The sequence below is a fragment of the Pezoporus wallicus genome, unplaced genomic scaffold (genome assembly GCF_028554395.1).
Source record: "Pezoporus wallicus isolate ANWC-B61680 ecotype Strahan unplaced genomic scaffold, APGP_CSIRO_Pwel_v1 contig_6566, whole genome shotgun sequence".
Classification (NCBI taxonomy): domain Eukaryota; kingdom Metazoa; phylum Chordata; class Aves; order Psittaciformes; family Psittacidae; genus Pezoporus; species Pezoporus wallicus.
The window spans coordinates 998,680-1,020,303 of record NW_026638763.1 but is presented as its reverse complement, the minus strand read 5'-3'; the positions used below and the strand labels follow the sequence as shown (position 1 = coordinate 1,020,303).

Below are 21,624 nucleotides of genomic sequence, written 5' to 3'. Positions count from 1 at the left end.
AACAATTGCTCAAATAAATGACCAAGTCCATGCAGTACTGACTCAGAACCTTATCTGCTGCCAGTATTTATCTGCACAAAACCCCCAAACATTAATACCATGGGTTGTTCCATTTATTAATGAGCCTCGTGGCATTTTTGCTCGCTCACACAGACGTGCAAGTACTTGAGAACTGCATTTAGTGAAGAGCAATGACTGAGTGTAGCACAAGTGATAGATCAAGATACTCCAGCTACTGAAGTCTAGTAGATCCTATTGAAGACTAAACCTTTTACACCTGAAGTGTACAGTTCTAAGAGTTCTACACAGCATATTGAAAATCAGCATAGGATCTAAAATGGCAATGGTTACAGAAAACAACTCTCACACTGAAGAGCTGCTCTTGCAAGTGGATATGCTGTCTTCACAGCTGTATCAAGTTCACAGGAAAGTACTTACATTTCCATTTACCTGTTGAGCTATATATGCACTGTGCACTTACTCTGCAGCTAAGCTCATGTAATAGGATACTCCAAGCTTACTTGCACCAAAAGCTTTAATTATTACAAGCAATACAAGAGCAAAATACAAGAAAATTTGTTTTATCCCACAACCACCATTGTCATTATATATTATTACAAGACACCATTTTTCAGTTATGAATTCACAGACAATACAAAAGATGCATGACATTACATAAGAGCACAGAGTGAAGAAGTCTGACAATAACTTATGATCAATTATGAGAAATATTCTAACAAATATGAAAGAATCAAATATTGCTCCAATGTAGACAGCTAAGTTTAAGTATAGTTGTGCAGAGTGAGGCACAATTCTTTTGAGCATTAATTTTTTAAGCAACCATGATAGTAATCATCGATACTTACAGAAATATTTTTCATTATAATTAAATATGGATCCTGACGCTTAAAAATCTTCAGAAAATAGAATAGAGTTTAAGTTACACATTTACAAGTGTGAAAGAGGACAGACGTGAATAAGGAATTCCTCTAATAAGGAATTGTAGACCAAGATTAAATTTTAAAGACCCTGTTTTCAAAATCATCTGCCTCAAACAAATTCAGGCCATTAGTTCAACTCCAATTTCTATAAGACTTGTCCCATGCCAAGAATTTCCTTCAAAATCCAGCTGCAGGATGTTTTCCTGTCTCATCTGACAGATGAGAACGCATACAGCAGATCCTTGTCAATGGATATTAAACACAAAATAAATGGGGTCATGTTCTATTACTTACAAAGGGATGGTTCTAATCAAGAATGAAAAAGGTTTCATTATGCACAATCTTAGTTGCAAAATGTCAGTGATTATTACAGTTAAATGCAAAACCAAAGCATATTAAAGAACCCAAGGCACATTTGTCAATGCAGTATATTTATCTCTCTTATTCCAGCACTTCAGTGATTTTAGCAACTCATTGAAATGGTCAGATCTCTCCTGTATTCCTAAGAGCAAAACACAGATCATAGCTGCAGAACAATGTTTACCAAAGTGTTCCAACTGCTCCAGACCCACCACATTTCAAAACCTTGCTCATGAGATGGATATTCATTTTACAGGCAAGAGCTGAAATGACATCATACAGTCTATAAGCCAGCTGGAGGGGGCCATCCAGACTTTGCCTTGACGAATTTTCTCCGGCTTGAATTTAGAAGATACATCATAGATCACATATTGAGTGCAAAATCTCTGGTCAGAAGTAGATTCTGCATGGTATGCCACCGTGTTTATTGTCTGCGTCACATCGCTGTCTGGTTTTGGCTGTCTAACCAAAATTTGTCCTCCTGCTGCTTTGACCAGCTCCACAAGGTCACTCTTCTGGTGATGTTTGAAAGATCCCAAGAAATAGAAATAACATCCATCAAACAACTTAGGCAGCTATGTGGAAGGAAAGAAAAAAAAAAAAAAAGGAAGTATAAATACAGGTCATCACAACTGAGCACACTGGAAAACAGTGGAAAGGAATAATCAGTGCCTACAAAAAGACATCATTTAAAATAATCAATACAGGAAGCTAGAAGAGTCCCAACCCATGCCACAGGGGTTGGAACCAATGATCTTAAGATCCTTTCCAACCTTGAACATTCTATGATTCTATGTACCATCCTCAGTGTAAGTATGCAATCAAGAAAAGCTTGCTTACATGGCAAATTCTTGCTTATGTTCAAATATTTTCCAGCATAAAAGGATTTGAACGGTGAGCTACAACTCTGTACAACTACTGTTACAAAACATTTAATGAACGTTTTTAGTGTAATCCAGTAAGTAACCAGAAACTAAGCCAGTTAAATATAAAAGTGGCCTTATATGGAAACAAGAAGTAATAAACCCCTTTTTCTTTCATCAGATAATTTCAACAGGCTTCTAAAGCTGAAGAGAGAAGGCTGATGCAGCATCACTTCCGGTCCCATACAGCTTTTTCCATGAGTGTAGCGCAGCCTCTGACAAGGTTATAGCAACATATCTATTAATAGAGCAAAATGACAGCTTTATGGGTGTTCGCAGTTCTTTCCATCACCTTGCACGTAATCAAATTTCTGTACAAGACCACATTAAACTTTTACATCTACTGCACTTTTACATGTGGCAAAGGGCAAAAAAAAAATGCATGAACCAAAGGTCATTAAAATAATCTGTCTCAAGCGATAAAACCTACCAGGTGTTCTCTGTTGAGCCGGCCTCTTTGTGGGCCACCTTGAATTTCATACTTCTCTTCTTGTTCTCGAGCTGTGGTCCGTAGACAGGCTCGTACCCCTACAAAAACCGCAATGAGGAAGGCAAAGATTAGAGACCCCATGTTTTAACAGAGGCTGCATGACATTTTAGGGACTCAGGAGATGCACTAAGATAAAAGGATAACCCACAATGCAAAATATTGCATCCACATAGCATCAAAGCCCATGTGCTTTAGAAATTTGCCTTTAAACCTGAGAACATTTCCAACCACGGGGTTGAAGATGCAAGTTAAGACGGGGAGAAGTAATATCACACTAAAATCAGTGCTATGAACACTGGGAGTTTTTAGCTTTTCCTCTTACCCACTAAGGGTCAACCGCTTAATGTCAAATGTCAGAATGCTGATCATTTGGAAGCTTAAATCCAGCATGTAGAACCAACTCTGCAGTTATGAAATGGAAGCAATTGCCTGATAAAGAGCAATTACAAAGCAAGCACAAAGCTGGCTTCTGAACAGCTATGCCCTCAAATAACAAATCAGATGGGATTTCAAAATCTCCAAGATCAGCACAATCTGGAGATTTATGCTAGGGTTTAAACAGTGGCATTCATTTTTGTTACCACTGCTGCATAATGATATTGTCTTTTAGAGTCAACATGGTTTTACCTTGTTTTAAGCCTAGTTTTTTTTTTCCAATACAGAATGTGCTAATGTGTTGCTAACATCACTTAAATGTACTACCTGACCTCACTTTGGAAAGAGAGATTGCTGTGGTCACCCATTCAAGGATGGAACATTTTGCCTACACATCCACTGCACTCATTAATAAAAATTACCCAAGAAAAGGTTTGCAAAGCTAATTTTGTAGACTGCTCCATGAGGATTTACAGTGCTGTCAGAGCTGGTAACTGTTAAAATAGCACTTCATGCCTTGCACAGCATTTCTTACTCAGGCAACTTATTTCCACTGTACAAACACGAAACCCACAGTACCTAAAAAATACAAACTGAACAAAATCAGAAGTAAAATGTGAGGGGTTGATCCTAAAAAGGAAGAAAGCACAAGACTATAAAGAGAAGTATCGCTGACAAAAGTATTGGATACCATGGCAGTAAGTAGCCAATAGACAGGAATTATCTAATGTAGAGAGATCTTGATAGCCAACTGTTAGTAATTTACTATGAGGTCACGTAACTCACACAATGCAATGGGAATTCATATTTTAATTACTCGAAGTCCTCCAATGTAGTTAAATCAATAAAGATAAACCTATACAGAAAACCAGAACTGGCTGAATACTATGGCAAATATCCCTCCATGTACAGGTATAAGACTGATTATTTACAGTAGTTCATTCCTTCTAGAAAAATTAACATGAACTGGAAAAGCAACCTAGTCATGTATTTTCTGGAATAGCAACTTACATATTCATTACTGGTAACAGCAATGAATACATTTTCAAAGCACTCATAACTCAAAAATAAATCTAAGTTATTTCAGTATTTTTTTATCATCACAACTCAACAAGACTTCCTGTGTCAGTTTCTCTCTAACTTACACAGCTATTCTTTCCTTCCAAGAAAATCTAGATGTTAATGGATGCCACTTATAATAAAGGAAAAACCATCTCATCTAAAGAACAAAACTGTCCATTCATTAAGAGCATGTTTTATTTCAATCTGCAATCAAAAACTCTATGAAAGGACTTTCACTACCTAAAGCTTCACTATAGCTGAGGGTTTTATACAATAAGTACATCACAAATAGAGCATCCAGAGCCAGCATTAGCAAATGAAGCAAATGTGATAGGAAAGTAATAAAAGGTTGAATGAATAAAAAAAACCTACAATTTCTTTTTGTACCGCTACTCGCCTGAGAAACTAAAAATTAAGTTATGAAACTGACTGTTAGTGGAATGTCTATGTTAGAAAAATAGGTTATGACTGTATGCATACATATGTCCGTCCATTTCACACACCAAAGTTCTCCAAGGAACCTGTATGCCCCAAAGCGAGAGAGCAAGAAGAGAAGCTCACCTATACATCCCGTTTTCATCGTATCTAGAAGGACCACAAGATAAACATTTGTTACCTTGAAAAACTGGAAACATGCAAACAGACCATCTGTCTAGCTAGTGTATGTGTGATGAGTGCTCTGGTTATTAAACCCCTATGTCAGGGGGGTTGGAAGTAGATGATCTTACGGTCCTTTCCAACCCTAACTATTCTATGATTCGATGATTCATTTTGGCTTTTCTTAACCAGCTAGAATCACAACAAATCTGTGCCTTAACAGATCTGTGGCACAGAAGGTATTTTACCATAAAAACCCATGAACGTAAGTTCTCAGTGCCCAGGTGTTTCCTTTAACATAAGCATGTTAAGGGACAACATCGTTAGACCTACCACACACCCAGCCCTTTTGTGGAGCAACAGATTCTGTGGTATTTGGTGGTAGAAAACTAGGACATTTTCAATTCCCAAACATATTTTTCATGCAAGATGTAGAAGCAGAACTTGCTCTGACTCATGGGTCTTGTCATATTTGAGAGATAACTACAAATGCTTTTGGAACTACTGTGCTCAGGGACATTTTAAGCAGTCTCATCTAACACTATGTGCAGGTTGCAAAAGAGGAAAGACAGTCTTTGCAATCCTCAAGCTCTGAGGAGATGGTGTTTCAGACTTCAAAATAATTCATGGCAATCCTGCCACCAACAGCACAGCCAATCTGTAGTAAGAGTATCACTTGGAAAGAGACAAGACAGTACAGACAAGGTAACAGCAAAAGACCCTAAGGAACAAGGAATGACTGAAGACACGTATCATCAGAATCATGGTCTAGCTATATATTCAGAAAACCGATGCAGTTAGCAACCAGTGTTTGAGGAAGGTGCTTACAAACGTAAGGTGAACAGTCAAGGAATGGAAGACCTCCTAATTAGAAGGACGGAGCTAAAGTAATTTATTTAAGTGATAGAGACCAGTATGTCCGTTAACTGCAGACTTTGTTCAGACCGATTGCTTTGAGTCACTCATTTCTCTTCAGTGACTCCTGCATACTTAGAAAGAGATTCTGTACTAAAGAATTAAAGAATTCACATACCACAATAAAAAAGAAATCAGAAAAGTCACTTGCTTCTAGTTTATTGGTTTTGCATTATCATTTGCAGATACAATGGCTCCAACAGCCAAACTGAGCTTCTCAAAGACAGCATAATTAGCTTCAGTGTCACTTGGAAGCACCAGGAATGTATGAGCTTTATCATCCTTCTATGAGATGGCACAACCACCACCAAATGACCTGGTGCTAAAAAAAAAAAGCCCTCAATTTCACACTTATGAGTAGGGATACAAACAGAAGATTAGAGCATACTCAATTAGAAGTATAAACAGAATACAAACAGAAGATTAGAGCAAACCTCAGCTTCTGGGTTGTTTTGTTTTTTTTTTTGTTTTTTTTTTTTTTACAGATAGGGATTTTATTTTCTGTGAAAACTGAGTGCTGAATCCATTCAATAAAGCCCAGGTCTTTTTCTTGAGTAGGCATTATTAATTCTAAAGCTGCTAACATCTGTAAGTGGCTGAATAACATGACAGTTCCTTTTTAATAGTCTCTCCATCCAACTGAGTGTCATGCTGATTAAGAGGACATATAAAAGGAAATAAAATTCCATAATGCACTCAAAGGTACATCACTCCACTTCTTTTACAGGGACATTCCCAGAAGCTCTCTTGACCTTACAGCACTCCTATTTAAGTCAGAAGTATAGCACCCTTTGACTTCAAACAGGAGCTATGTTAAATTGCTTCCCAGAACTCGTGAGATTACAGACTCTCATTTGTCCATCACTGTATTGAAAAGTCACCAGTTAGAACCTGCTGCCAAGACACTGCTGAAATGAATGGACTGAAACAAAGAATTGCTATTACCCTAATTAGAAAGTGATCAGGACACCATCAATACTATGCCACCTCCCTTCTGAAATTGGGATGGACAACTTAAGTACTTATGCAAGAAAAGCAATTCAGAACAAGGCTGAACCTTGGAAGAACAAGAACATCCTTAAAGAAACTCTCTGAAAATGGAGGGTGAAGTAAACTTACTTTTGAGAAGACACCTGTAATTTTAGGTGGAGGTAGAGATAAGGGTTACGTTGTTTTCCTTCCCCCATTCACTGTACATTCTTCACTGGCACGCCTGACTAAAAATCTAGTCTGTTCTGCTCTAAAATAAAGTAAGACCATTCAACTTACTCAGGATCTCAGCCCATCTTGATTTATTCCTTGATGTTATTGCCAGTAAGACCTGTAGACCTTCTAGGTTTGAGGTTGATCCAAGTTTATTCACTTAACATGCTCTTTTCCCTAAAGAGAGTGATTACTGCAACTACACTTTAATGGCCCTCTAGTTTATTCACAGTAGTTGGATCAATTACCGCACGCAAAGAGTTGTGGTCAATGGCTCCATGTCCGGCTGGAGACCAGTAATGAGTGGTGTCCCTCAGGGATCGGTGTTGGGACCGGTCTTGTTCAACATCTTTGTCAGTGACATGGACAGTGGGATTGAGTGCACCCTCAGCAAGTTTGCCGATGACACCAAGCTGTGTGGTTCGGTTGGTACGCTGGAGGGAAGGAATGCCATCCAGAGGGACCTGGACACGCTTGAGAGGTGGGCTGATGCCAACCTCATGAAGTTTAACCATGCCAAGTGCAAGGTTCTATACCTGGGTCGGAGCAATCCCAGGCACAGCTACAGGTTGGGCAGAGAAGAGATTCAGAGAAGCCCTGAGAAGGACTTGGGGGTGTTGGTTGATGAGAAGATGAACATGAGCTGGCTTCAGTGTGCGCTCGCAGCCCAGAAAGCCAACCGTATCCTGGGCTGCATCAAAAGGAGCGTGACCAGCAGGTCAAAGGAGGTGATCCTGCTCCTCTACTCTGTTCTCGTGAGACCTCACCTGGAGTACTGTGTGCAGTTCTGGTGTCCTCAACATAAAAAGGACATGGAACTGTTGGAACAAGTCCAGAGGAGGCCACAAGGATGATCAGGGGACTGGAGCACCTCCCGTATGAAGACAGGCTGAGAAGTTGGGGCTGTTCAGCCTGGAGAAGAGAAGGCTGCGTGGAGACCTCCTAGCAGCCTTCCAGTATCTGAAGGGGGGCTATAAGGGATGCTGGGGAGGGACTCTTCATTAGGGACTGTAGGGATAGGACAAGGGGTAACAGGTTAAGACTTAAACAGGGGAAGTTTAGATTGCATATAAGCAAGAAACTCTTTACTGTAAGGGTGATGAGGCACTGGAATGGGTTGCCCAGGGAAGCTGTGAATGCTCCATCCCTGGTGGTGTTCAAGGTCAGGTTGGACAGAGCCTTGGGTGACATGGTTTAGTGTGAGATGTCCCTGCCCATGGCAGGGGGTTTGGAACTAGATGATCTTAAGGTCCTTTCCAACCCTAACTATTCTATGATTCTAAAAGGCAAGACATGTAGCAGGGCACTTCATGTGGACCAGAGCTGTTTTGCAGTGTCCAGTTCTCGTTTGCTAGCACTTGTTAATAAAGCTTGCCCGAGAGAAAAACACACTGGGGCAAGATCACATGTGCAGAGTGGTCATGCAAGGTTCTTCCCTAGAAATACAGAACATTAGAATTTTTAAAAGCCTCTTAAATAGCTGATTTCACACTTGCAATTTGTAGATGTAAACAAAATCATTTGCACCAAATGCCGGCAGAAAAACAAGCCTACTTTCAAGTCCCTAGAAAATACTGCAGAAAAAGGGTTTTAGCCTAATACAACCACATTTTAGCTTGATGCTACTACATTTGGCAAGGAGAATATACTGATCTTTTTCCCCCATTATTAGCAAGATAGTAAAGCATCAATACTTACGCTGAACCTTATTACCTCACTGAACGGTTGCCCCTACCTTCTCACCTTCGGGTATATAATGGAACAAGCAGGTTAAAAGGGTGACCACCCAGTATCATTATTTGACCTTTGATACAACAGGAGCTACTAGTGCTGGTATACATAACAGCGTTATTTGCAAAATTTAAGATCAGAGGCCTATGATCCTTATTTATGAAAGTCTTACTGATTTATAATGAAACTAACTGCATCAGCAAAAACAACTTAAACAGGATGAAGTATAGAAAGAACTGGTTGCCAAGGACAAGTAGTAATCACCCACAGATACCCAGGGGTAACTCTCAGCAACTCAATTAGCCTTAGCGGAGTTTTGTTGGATTTGCATTAACAAAGGAAAGAGCAGGGGTTAGTCCAAAAAATCTCTTAGAACACCAAAGGCAATTCAGAAATACACAATAGCAACAAAGAAGATAAAATGCTGCACATCCAAGATCTAGTAGATTGCAACTGAAACTTCCTCAGCTCAGCCTGCACTGGGTTTTAAGATTTACATGCAGATTGAGTAAAGCCTGATAAGATTATTTTCCTAGAAAAGGAAGAAATCTAGACTGAGAGAAAGCCTTAGGGAAATCTGGCACGGCTAGCTTCAATTTGCTCTCATCAACAGCATTACCGGTCTCTGCTATAGCACAGAGAAGAGTTTTTATACTGTCTCATATTCTTACAAAGTAACTTCAGAATCTGAGATTTTCACAGAGGCAGAGATCTCATTTGGTTAAACAAGAGCAGTCCATTTTTCTAACACACAGAAATGACACAAGATGCTGTACAGACTAAAATGAATCGGCTTAAGAAAGGTTGTTAACAAGTTATCCAGGTGATATTTATTAAACATGATGGAGCAGATGCTTAGGAAGTCCTTAAACATCAATTCCCAGATGCTAGGAGCATATAATATGAAAATCACTACATCATTTAAACCCCCAAGCGTCCTAACTTCTTTAAGGAATCAATGTTTGCCACAGGTGTCCTCTAGACCGACCAAGGTGACTGGAGGTGAGGAGGAGAGGTCATGTTAAATTCCACCAAGTATGCTTATCCTCTGGATCCCACCACATACTGTTAAATTAGTATTTTCCATCCTTTTCCTTACAATGGGCTTCCTTAATGCAATATTTTCTTCAAACTAAGAGTTAGAGCACAAGGACTCTAAATATGAAAAACTGAGTATCTGGATGACCTAGAACAGAGGGAATAATGGAAACCTGGTTTCCTTTTCCTGTAGACTTTATTTCAAAACAGCCCACTTCCTAGCTCTGCAGACAAAGGGCAAACACCACATTTAAGATATTCTCACCCCATTTTCTCCTCTGTAAACCCCAAAAGTTTCACAGTCTAGCTTTGTGCTGAATTTGAAACAAAACTGTTTGCTGCCTCTTTTCCAGAGGCTGCAGTCACTACAGGAGTGCAGGCGTTCAGACTTTGCTGATGTGAAGCATTCCTCGCAGCTTTACACCCAGTACACAACATGCATACACAGATTTCAACCACATCCCACAGAGCTAAGTCTTTTTGTAGGAGGAGGCAGTTGAAGTAAGCCTCCAACTGCAAAAGAAGCATGAAACTCCGGTGATGAAAAGTTTTGAGCTGCTTTCAGGAGAGAGGGCTTTGCTGAGTATCAGCCTGTTACCTGAAGGAAGTTCATGCATGGAAGAGAGACACTGGAGCCTAAGAAGCAGTCAGCTCAAACAACTTTGCACTTTTCCTGTCTAACAGCATAAACAAGGATGGGCATACTACTCCAAGAAACTCATAAAAATGTTTTCACCTTAAAACATCAGTCATGCAATTCCCTAGCTTTTCCAGTCAACCTCCAGTTGTTCTGTGGCCTTACAGGGAAACCATGGAGGTTCTGCATTCTTTTATATGATCAGAGCTGAATCATTGCCGTTGCTCCAGGTAAGCAAAACAGATGAAGGCGTAAGCAATCAGATGCTTAGAATTCTGCCAAATGCTTCACTGCAAAGACTGACACAAGCTTGTTCCAATGTGTATCATTACCAAGATCATTTTTCATCCCCTGCTTTAACAGATGACAATCAGTTTAAGAAAAAACAAGCTGAAAAGCTATTAAAGACTTCTGCTGGTTTTAATTACATTATTCTATGCTCTATAAAAAGCACAGAGGAAATACAGTGATACTTTGAATCTTTGTTTCAGCCTACTTGCAGAAGGATAATGATACGCTACTTTGTGCCCTATTACCATCTCAGAAATAATGAAGGCAATAAAATAATGAAACCAATGAAAGATATGGCCAAGGGCAAGGAGCACTGTGACAACAGTGTCTCAACTGAATCCTATGCTGCTTTGAAAGTGCATATATTGCTGACAGTGTATTATATACATGGAAAATATGGAACTGCAACTGATAAGGTGAAATTTTTCTTCTGTGAAGATCTAATACTGCTCAGTGGCGGCATCCTTTCATCCTAATCTACCTGAAGAAAAAAGGGAACCCAAAAAATGAAGATATGTATTTAAACCTTGGCTCTCTAATACTTAGAGACCTTACGTTTAGCTCAGAAAATTCCCCATTTCCTCTCCAATGATACTAATGGATGCTTTATCTGTGTGTATAGACACATGTAAACAGAAGCACCGTAGAATTAAACAAGAAAAGCAAATTGCTCTTTACTAAAGAAACACAGCTTGAAAGCCTGTTAGAACAGAAAAGTTAACATAAGAAATACACTCCTAAATGAAATACTGGGTTTTGCAAGCATGTGATGTTTTTTAAAGAAGTGGTATAATTATGTAGGGGCTATAAACGTAACTTTAGAAATAACAGACAAATGCAGCTTGCCTCGTAGTAAAAAAATTCAAATGCTCACTTATGCACAGTCAGCAGTTCAGTAAGTGCTACACTGAGCTTTACTTTCTCAAACAGTTCAGTGAAGGTTTTGAACAGTCTAGATCACTGAGCTATAAGCAACTCCTTCAATCTATTTACAGTGGCTTTGACAGAAGTAAGCCACGGTATGCGCACACTTCTGGAAGTTTATTTGCATCACATTTAAGGAAACAAACAGAAGGCAAAATTGACAGAAATTATGGAAAAGCAAAGACCTCTTTTTCCTAGACACATGTTCCATCAGCAGGAGTCCCATTATTTGTTATAACAATCTTTAACTTGTAATGACTCTGAAGAAGACTAATAACAGACTGGTGGGAACAGATGGAGTGGTGCTGTTAATTATAGGCACTTAGCTGCATCAGACCCCATGAGTTATTACAAACAATTCCCACTAGGGAGGGGAATCACTCGCTTTTAAGTGGTATGTTGCTTACTAAGCTGGGAGCATTAGCAGCCAGGATTGTACTAATCAGTACTAACAACATAAAATAAAAGTCAGGTGCAAACAAAAAAAATATGAAAATAGTCCCCGAATAACTCTCAGACTATGTTTTTTTCTTTTCCAATAGCTTATAAAAGTTCTTCCACAAAGATTTAAACTCAGGTCTCACTAATTTAATCTCCCTACCATTCAGGTGAATTTTTCTAAGCATGTGACCAGCAAAAAGATACAATTAAAAACAGGAAACCCATCCTAGCAGAATGACAGAAGGTATGCAGACCTCTTGACCTGAGCGAAGCCAAGAACCTGCCAAGTGATTCCCCACAGAAACAGGTTATTCAGTCAGCTAAGCAGCATGTTGTTCCAGAGCACCTGAACACACCCTTTCCCATCATACAACCCAAATATCACTTCTAAGTCTTCTGAGTTTCCTCCTGCATCCCTACCTCCAAACAGAAAACTGTCTCCCTTCTGCTTCTCAACAAAGCATCTGGAGTCTATTAAATCCCCCTGCTTGCTTGAAACAGTATTTCTCCATGTTACATTCAACTGCTACTCTTTGTAGGAATCACAGCACCAATGTTTTCCTTTTGCAAGCTCTCATAAGGCTACAAACATAGCCAGTGTTGCAGAAAACATTTCTGAAGGGACAGCAATTCAAGAGACCCTTTAAAAAAGCATGGAACAAATACTGACTACCTGGAAGCCACAGGAACACTCCGAATAAAAGAACCCAGTCTTCAAGAGTCTGAGTTGTGCTTTGTTTGAAAAACTAGTATGCAACTTCTGAAGCTTTAAGCAGTACCTTCACAAACCTCAGTGACTGGAAAATTTAGACTATTAAAGAATCCTTATATTCTGATGTTTAGTCACACAATAGAAAACCAGAATATTCGTCTGAGTTTTCCATGGATAATTAACTCATTTGTAGGGTACTTATTAGCTAAAAGGCCTTAGCCATAAAGGTCAAGGGGAAGAAAATGGCTTTTACAGCTGTTGTGAGAGCGGATACTAAGAAATATATTAGAAAGAATAAAAAGCAGATTTGGTGCAAGTCCACTGAACAGCTGCTCAAAGAAGCATGCACTGTATGAAAACTAATTACAAATTACATGAGAAATTACATCAAAACTACTCACACGCTGAAGGGACACTGTGCAAATCATCCTTTGGAGGTTACTATTTTAGTTGACAAGTACTCCAGTCTGCTGGGCTCACACGCACAGAAATGGGTACTGAAAGTTACATACACAATTGATCTGCCTGAGCCTGCATAAAGCCCGACAATTTTCTCAACTGAAACTGAAGTTCTTTATAACTGAAGTTATTAAGAACTTCAGTGGAAAGTACAAAAGGTGCTTATGATGACAGACCAACTTTGGTTAGAAATCTTAACTTCCAACAGATCTCACCTTATGTGCAAACAGGCAACACCTTACCTTCCTACAGGCCTTGACCAAGCAAAACTTTGCTATCAATTTCAAGGGAAGCTATTTATAAGAAATCCAAGGGTTTAATAAATTCCTTCCTCCTCTCCCAGGATATCTTCCATAATCTTTCAAATCACTTGTAATGTAGCAATAAACAAATTCATTCCCTACTGACACTTAGGATAAGACCAACCCATTACATCTAACAATGAAATGCACACATTTGCCAAGGAAGGAGCAGTTGTATCTAAGTTAATTCTCTTGTCATTCCATTCAGGAGTTGAAAAACCAACCCCCTCATACTTTATGTTAAGCTAGTATTGATATTAGGGCTGGTTTAGAAAAGAAAATTTTCTCTGGAATCCCATTTACAATTTGTGGTCAAAAAACCCAAGGAATCCCATATATTTAATACTTACATTCAAATTTGAGGACCCAACATCCAGTCAGAATAGCCATCATACATTTGACAGTTTTTGGCATTGGAACATCAGGGATAACGAGATGAGTTACTAGGAAAAAGATGACATCAGTAGAACTAAAAGCACATAAAAATCAGAACCATGCCTGGCTGAAAAGCAATCAATCACCATTTAAAGAATAAACAAACTATAATAATTTATCAGCCACTCTTTCCAGCACAAGTATGTGAATTTTGTGACACTATGATAAGATTAAGTAGGAGAGCTATTAGAAAATTTGTGGGTTTCAACATATACCTGCTGTGAAAAAGAGAAGTCATACTTCTATAGTTCTAAGCTAACACTGAAGTCTTTAGAAGAGGAGGCTCTGGTTTATAGGATAGTACCTTTTTTCCCAGGCCTTTTAAAGTTAAATATAACTTAGACAGGAATCTTCCTATGGGATCTCACAGCTTTAACTCGGAGCTAACAGAACTTAACTCACAATCCTGGAGTAATAATCAAGATGTGAAAGATGGTAGGGGAAAATAACCTTAGCATTTCTTTCACAAGCAGGAAAGGCAGCACTCCAAACAACAACTAATAGGAGGGATTAAGACAAAATTCTCCTCAAAGGTGAAAAAGAAAAAAAAACCACCCAAAGCCCATAATTTGGCTGTATCATCTTAATGAAGAACCAAATTAAAAGCAAGATAGCATGTGAGAAAAAAGTTGCCAACTTCTACTCGATGACATGCTCTTTCTAAAGGCACCACCATCTGCCTAAGACTCATTTCTGAAAGATAAGAATCTTATCGTGTCTCATATGAGCAGAGACCTTTAAGTTGGTAAAAGAAGTGTAAAGAGACTTCAAGGAGGACAGAGTGATTTTAAATGTACTGCCAAACTGTGGCTCCCCTGGAAGATTCCTATTGTAGTAACAAGGTTTTATATGTATTTACATGCAACAACACACCATTATTCTACTACAGCTATAATTCAGGGATTTCAGAAACTACACTAATCAGGAACGATAAAAATGCTGTTGCAGCTAGCATCTTAAAGGATGAAGTGCAGAACTGTAGTACTTATATTTGGACAGAGACATTTCATCAAGACTGCATACCTCTGCTGTTAAAATCAGTACACCTTCGAGCCTTCAGAACTGTTGTTAGTTTGTTCAGCAGTTTCTGTTGTTCCACACTAAGACTGCTCCCCAGTATACCAAGAGGTCCATCTCTTGGCTGGCTGAAGCTCAGTATCTGCATGAACAGGAAATAAACTGAATGTTTAGGAACATAAATAAAGCAACTAACTCAACAGTTTTATTTAATAAGAGTAAGACACTGGAACAGGGTGCCCAGAGAAGCTGTGGCAGCCCCATCCCTGGCAGCGTTCAAGGCCAGGCTGGACAGGACTTGGAGCAACCGGCTCTAGTGGAAGGTATCCCTGCCCTTGGCAGGGGGTTGGAACTGGATGAGCTTTGAGGTCCCTTCCAAACCAAATCATTCTATAATAATAAGCATTATTATTCTACCATTTTGTAATTAACCTATAAACAAACCATTCTATAATAATAAGCATTTTGAAAAACAATTCATGACAAGTTTAGTGGACAGGGTCCTTAAATAAATCTCTATATAACAAACCAGTTCTAGAGGAAAAAAGCTTGACATTTGAGGTACTTCATTTAGCTTATGCAAGGTACCAAACCAGCTTGTGCATCAGTTTTTTCTTACTTGCCTTTTTTTTCCATAAGGACACTGGTATACACACACGTAGCTGGTTGAACATTGTGAAACAGCCTGTCTGACTGCAGTGTTGAAAGAGAAAAAAATAATTCCCAATATAGTAAAGCCTCCTTTTCTTAATGAAGCATTACCCACAGCTACACTACCAATATGTTGAGTAGCCTGTATAATTAACATGTGTGTTTCCTTTTACTAAAAAGTCCCCAATACATTGCTGTGTAAGTAATGAATGCTAAGTTTGTTTTATGCGGATACTGCTAATGCAAAGTAAAAGGATCTACTTGCTCAAGTTTTATGCTGACAAGGATGTGATGCTTCAGCTCTGGGGTCTTTATAAGTACTCCCAGATCCCATATACAGATACACCTTTGAGACCCAGTTACCGTAAAGTCTCAGGCTTCGGATCAAATCATCCATACAAGCTAGTAAGCACCCATTGGTGCACACTCATCCCAAAGCAAATGCAAATACTGAGGGTTATCTTTGCAACAGAAAAGCTGCATCTTTCATTTGCTTCAGGTGGGAGTAACAGTCAGATCCTTGCAGATTTAGCTGCAACAGTTTACTTCTGGCCAATGGTTATCTTATTACCTCAATAAGGAGGGAACATAACAGGCTCTATACCCTGGAGTAGACTAAGACTGCTGGTATCACTAGGATAACCTGATTTTGACCACAAGTCCTGAGAAGTCTTTGGCAAGAAACCACCAAAACAATCTTCCAAAACCTGTTTTTAACTGCTGAGCTGGTATCTTCATTTTTGGACAAAGAATTATACTGGAACAGCATTTTAAGAGCACACAAAAAGCAAAGATGTTACTGCTTTCAGACAGTTTGGTACATAGAATGCATTCAAATATGCAGAAAAACAACAGCAAAGTTAAATCAGCAATAGTTCAAGAATAACACAAGGGTCATTATTCTATGCTAAAGCCACATTACAAGAAACATCCTTTGTTTTCCCAGATGAAGCTGTAACACTGAATACCAGAGCTTGTAAGTGTCCCACATACATTCTAGAAATATTGGCTGAGTTAGTTTCCCAGCCCATTTTAAATGTCCCTGTAAAGGCAGGTGATGCACTGTACTTTAGTCCAAGCCTTCAATACTTACAGGATGACTTACATTTTTTTCAAAACCAAAACAAAACCAAACAATCACACATGTTTACCTCAGAGGGTTGGTTAAATGGAAATGATTCATTCTTCACTGGTAACATTAGCACAGACTTCATCTTTTCACTTTCTGCATAGTCCACAGGCCGCAGACCAAATATATTACTGGCAAAACAAGCACAGATGGGTTTAAGTAAATAAAATGTGACTTGATTCTTAACTAACTGGGAACATTAGCTGGGAAACTTTCCCTCCCACATTCTTATTAATATGTAATTTCATCTAAAACCCACAAAGCTTCAAGTAAGAACTGCATCAACTGCATCCAAGACAGATGGATACTGAATTACAAGCTGCTGCATTCAGTTGAGGAGTAAGGGATGTTCAGAGCAGTATGTTTGGTTAAATAAACCCCAGTCCTTGTTAAACTGTTTCAACACGCATTTTGACATCGTTCACAAGACCTAGAAACTTCAGCTTTAATATTTCATTACAGTCACATAATCAAGAAATGTATTTTTGGCTTACCCATTTGCCATAAAAGACATGTCAGAAGATTCTACATACTGTGTTAAACACTAGAGCTCGATGTAGTTATGCTTTTATGGGAAAAACTATCTGCCTCCTACTTGGGAACTGTGACTCCCTCACACTTCCAGAATTTGAGCATGCATCTCATTTTTGCTCAGCATGCTGTTCCACAGAACACATTATAGCAAATTCATTCAGATTTTAGTTGCTTTGCCAATTCTGTTGAACACTATTCATCCTATGTGGCACCTCATAGTTATTAGATACGCTTCAAGACCCATTTCCTCCCCCGTTCTTTTAGCATTACTCAGACAGATATGAGTTGCTATAAACACAACATCAAGCACAGCCATGGCTTCTTTCTCTTCTTCACACAACTTTGCAGCTGCAGGGCAGTAGTGAGCAAAAGCCTGAAGACAAAAAACAGGTCTGATCGCTGTTAAACAAACATAAAATCATAGAATGGGTTGGTTTGGAAAGGTCTTCCAAAACTCATCTAGATATAGCCCCCTGTAATGAGCAGGGACATCTTCAACTAGATCAGGTTGCTCAGAACCACATCTAGCTTGGCCTTGAATGCCTCCAGGGATGGGGCATCCACCACCTCTCTGAGCAACCTGTGCCAGTGTTTTACCAGCCTCATCATAAAGAATTTTTTCCTCACACCCAGCCTGAATCTCCCCTCCTTTAGCTTAAAACCATCAGCCCTCATCCTGTCACAATAGGCCTTGATAAAAAGTCTCTCTTACAGGTCCCTTTTAAGAACTGAAAGGCTGCAACAAGGCCTTCCTGGAGTCTTCTCCAGGCTGACCAACCCCAACTCTTAAGCCTGTCTCCATAGCAGAGATGCTCCAGCCCTCTGAACATTTCTGTGGCCCTTCTCTGGAGTGCCTCCATCAGGTCCATGTCTTTCCTGTCCCGAGGACTCCAGAGCTGGAGGTAGGACTGCAGGCGGGATCTCACCATGGCAGAGCAGAAGGGCAGAACCACCTTCCTTGTCCTTCTGTATACGCTCCTTTGGATGTGGCCCAAGATAGCATTGGCCTTCTGGGCTGCAAGCGCACATTGCCAGCTCATAGAATCACAGAGTAGTTTGGGGGTACTCTCAATTCCCCAGCTTGTATTGATAGTGGGGGTTTTTTCCTGACCCAGGTACAGGACCTTGCACATGGCCTTGTTGAACCTCATGAGGTTTGCTTGGGCTCACTCCTTGAGCCTGTCCAAGTCCCTCTGAATGGCATCCCGTCCCTTGGGCACATCAACTGCACTACTCAGCTTTGCATCATCTGCAAACTTGCTGATGGAACACTTAATCTCACTGCCTATGTAGCTGTTGGAGACATTAAATAGTACTGGTCCCAGTAGAGACCCCTGAGGGACGCCACTTGTCACTGGTTGATCCTCCGCCAGGATTCTTGGGAATATTCTGCTTGCTCTGCCCTTTGCAAGAATAATGGCTATTCCAACTGATCCTCTTCTCCCCACCTCATGTAGCTCTGGCTCTCAAAAACCATAATAAAAGCTCGTTATGAAGGGGAAGCTTGTCACCAAGAACAAAGCCCTGACTCAGTATCCGAAATCCGGTAAGTTTAGTCATCAAACAATAAAACATTTGAAGAGGTCAAAAAAACACTGCATCTTTGAAGTGCTGTCTCTCAGCCAGCCACACGCCCTTGTGCAGAGAAGGAATCTAGGAAACTTTATAGGGAATTCTATAACCCAATACAGTCCAAATATAAGCTCAAATCATTAAGTTTTCACTGACTTAACCAAGGGGCTTTAGCCAATGCAGTGCTGAAAGATGCATCAGATCTTAGCACCTTTCTACGCTCCTGACTGAGCACTGCTCACTGATGTGCCTCTTGGGAAAATAACCCACAAAAATCCCATACAGAAGATTCTGGGATGGTATTTTACGATAGCTAGTTTTACAATATTACCAACCCCAAACTTTTTTGTGTACTAATGAGCAGAGAGCTAACATAATACAAATTCTGCAGCCTAAAACATAATTGGTTAAATCTCAGCCCAGTCCTGGGAGCTGCAGCCCATTAAATATTGTCATGCTGCTCCTGCTTTGTCGTACATCATCAGGGTAGCTCTTGCCCTTTCTTTAAATAAAAGTCATATTCAATTCACACTGCTGCAGGACAGAGTTCCTTTGAACAATGCATAAGGAGAAGGGGTGGATGTATATTAGCACATATGTTAAAATCACCTTTAGACTAGATGGCTGATCTTTTACTGTGAACTATGCAGGGGGGGGGGGAAATCATTCCATGCAGTAGCAGAGATTTGAGAGTGTCTTCTCCCCCACATCCTATGTCACAGTAAGGTCCTTGACTGTTGAAAACAATTCATGAATGTTTACCATAGATAAATATATACACCTCCACAGTTAGATATAGCACATTTTTTACTAATGAAACTGTACAAACAAGAGTTCCAGCTACTCCCTCTGTATTCTCTTTTTTTTTTTTCCTCCTTTTTTATGATGGTATCAGTTGCTTCTTACCATGTATTGCTATCCCATCATTATGCATCATTAAAGAATTAATGGCTATTCACAGGATGTTAAGATAGCATAGTTAAAGTAAAAAGTGACAAACTTGGGAGCTGAGGTCTGAAAAAAGGAACTTCAGCCTAAGGGATGGATGTAAGAGTTCTGCATGTTTGTAACAAAGCAGCTTGCTGAGCTTAAGGAAAGTGTGAAAAGTAGCTGTAACAGGAGAAAAGAGTTTGCAAAATAAAAACTAAGGCAAAGAACATGTCCTAACAACAGATTTCAAGTATGGCATTATGATTTACATGTCCTTTTTAAAGAGAAAAGAGATGGAAAATGATTTGTTCTTTTTAGTTAGGCACCTACTAAGCATCCAAGAAGTAATCATGATCAGAACAAGACCTTGCCCACTCTCTGTTGGGCTGGTACACATATGAGTGCAGTTGCTTGAGGAACCATTTTTAACATTTCAGGAATGTATTTTAGGATCAAGGACTACATCTATGCAGCCACAAGAACACTGGTAAGGCACAGGAATGGGAAACAGCTTTTGGCAAAAGCATGTGCTCAACTCTGTCTTTATTCAGCCAAACTAAACAAGAGAAATCATCCACTTTGTTCAGAGTAAAAAATGAATTTTGACTCAGTTTGCAAAACAAAGTTAAGTGAGACATGCATCTTAGGTCCACCCTCACACACAGATAGAGCATTCTTAGAAATATCAGTAACTATGTTTGTGTGTTCCTACTATAGGTCTGGGTTTGCTGAGAACAAGTCCAGTGTACATGTTTGCTTAGCAGCGTAAGTTCCACACTCAGAAGGAAGACACACTTGTTTCTACAATAGATAAAACATGTCTCTAGTGCTTAAGCTAGAATACAAGGTCTCTGAGGCATACTTCTTTTTATCAGAACGAAAAAGGGCTTTTTGTAAGTTGTTTTAAACATTCAAGAGTCAGATGTATCCTTTGATACAAGCAGTCTCCTATTAGTAAGTCATTAAAGTACTGAATAGGCAGTAGAGGGCTACTACAGCTAGAACAAATTCCAATCAAAGAACAGAATGACTGTGCTGAGAACAAAGATGAGCCCAGTGAAGAGCAACTCAGTGTAATCTTCCGAGTATAACTTTACATGAGATGATAGATAGTATCTTAAGGAGTGACAGATAAAAGAACTTCTTAGCAAAAGCTTTAGAAATGAAATTCAGTTTATAGTGCAACATTGCTGAAGTCTATGGTATGAAGACAACAGAGGTTACTGCTATAGTCAGAAAGAAATTTAACAGCTACCTTCTAAATGTTTCATTAAACTTTCAGGAAACAAGTGACCACAGACAAGTTAAATCAGGAGACACCCCTGTCAATTCTTTAGAAGTCCCAAACTTGCACAGCTTCTAGTACAAGCAAACAATAACTATATAATACTGCGTAATCAGGAGTTTTAAGCTGCTCCACTTTAATTTCAGATGTCATTTGCTGTTCTACAGCTGGGCATAAACCAAAGTTTATCCCAGCCCCACAAGAGTTCAGTATTTAATGGAAGCCCCACAACCATGTCCCAGTGCAGATCTGTAACCACTTATTCCCATGTGGAAAGCTGACCAGTTTGGGGATCTCCAGTGAGCACCTATATTTTGAGGGTATGGTAATGTCGTGGTAAGCAGAGAACCTGACAAAAAGAAGAAAATTTAATCTGTGTAACCAGAAAGACCGTCTTAGATATCCACAGAGGGCCAGGGTTTCAATTAACCTGCTGTCAGCAGGAAGGTAAGCTGTCTTGGTGCAAGACAGTATGCTAAGTTGCACTGGCTTGACTCAGAAAAAGCAGACAAAACTATGTCAGTGTCATGGGTCTTGTGCCTCCTAAAATTAACTGCAGGTTACATAAGTTTCTGCCCTTATGCCATTCATAATTGAGGACCACTACCTACCCCAAAGCATTCCCACAGGTTTGGTCAGAATCAGCTTCATAACTACTCAAAAGACAGCT

At 39.5% G+C, this 21,624-nt stretch overlaps 1 protein-coding gene across 1 annotated transcript in view; it reads right to left on the bottom strand.

The window, feature by feature from the left end:
* Positions 1 to 1,168: 1,168 nt before the first annotated feature.
* BARD1 (BRCA1 associated RING domain 1) overlaps positions 1,169 to 21,624 on the bottom strand; it is a 46,492-nt gene continuing 26,036 nt past the window's right edge. Inside the window, exons 7-11 of the mRNA XM_057412370.1 lie at positions 16,656 to 16,764; positions 14,860 to 14,995; positions 13,752 to 13,844; positions 2,655 to 2,752; positions 1,169 to 1,876 (exon numbers count right to left, since the gene is read on the bottom strand). Of these exons, the coding sequence (XP_057268353.1) occupies positions 1,547 to 1,876; positions 2,655 to 2,752; positions 13,752 to 13,844; positions 14,860 to 14,995; positions 16,656 to 16,764 (766 nt within the window). The 3' untranslated portion in view covers positions 1,169 to 1,546. The remainder of the gene's footprint in view (positions 1,877 to 2,654; positions 2,753 to 13,751; positions 13,845 to 14,859; positions 14,996 to 16,655; positions 16,765 to 21,624) is intronic.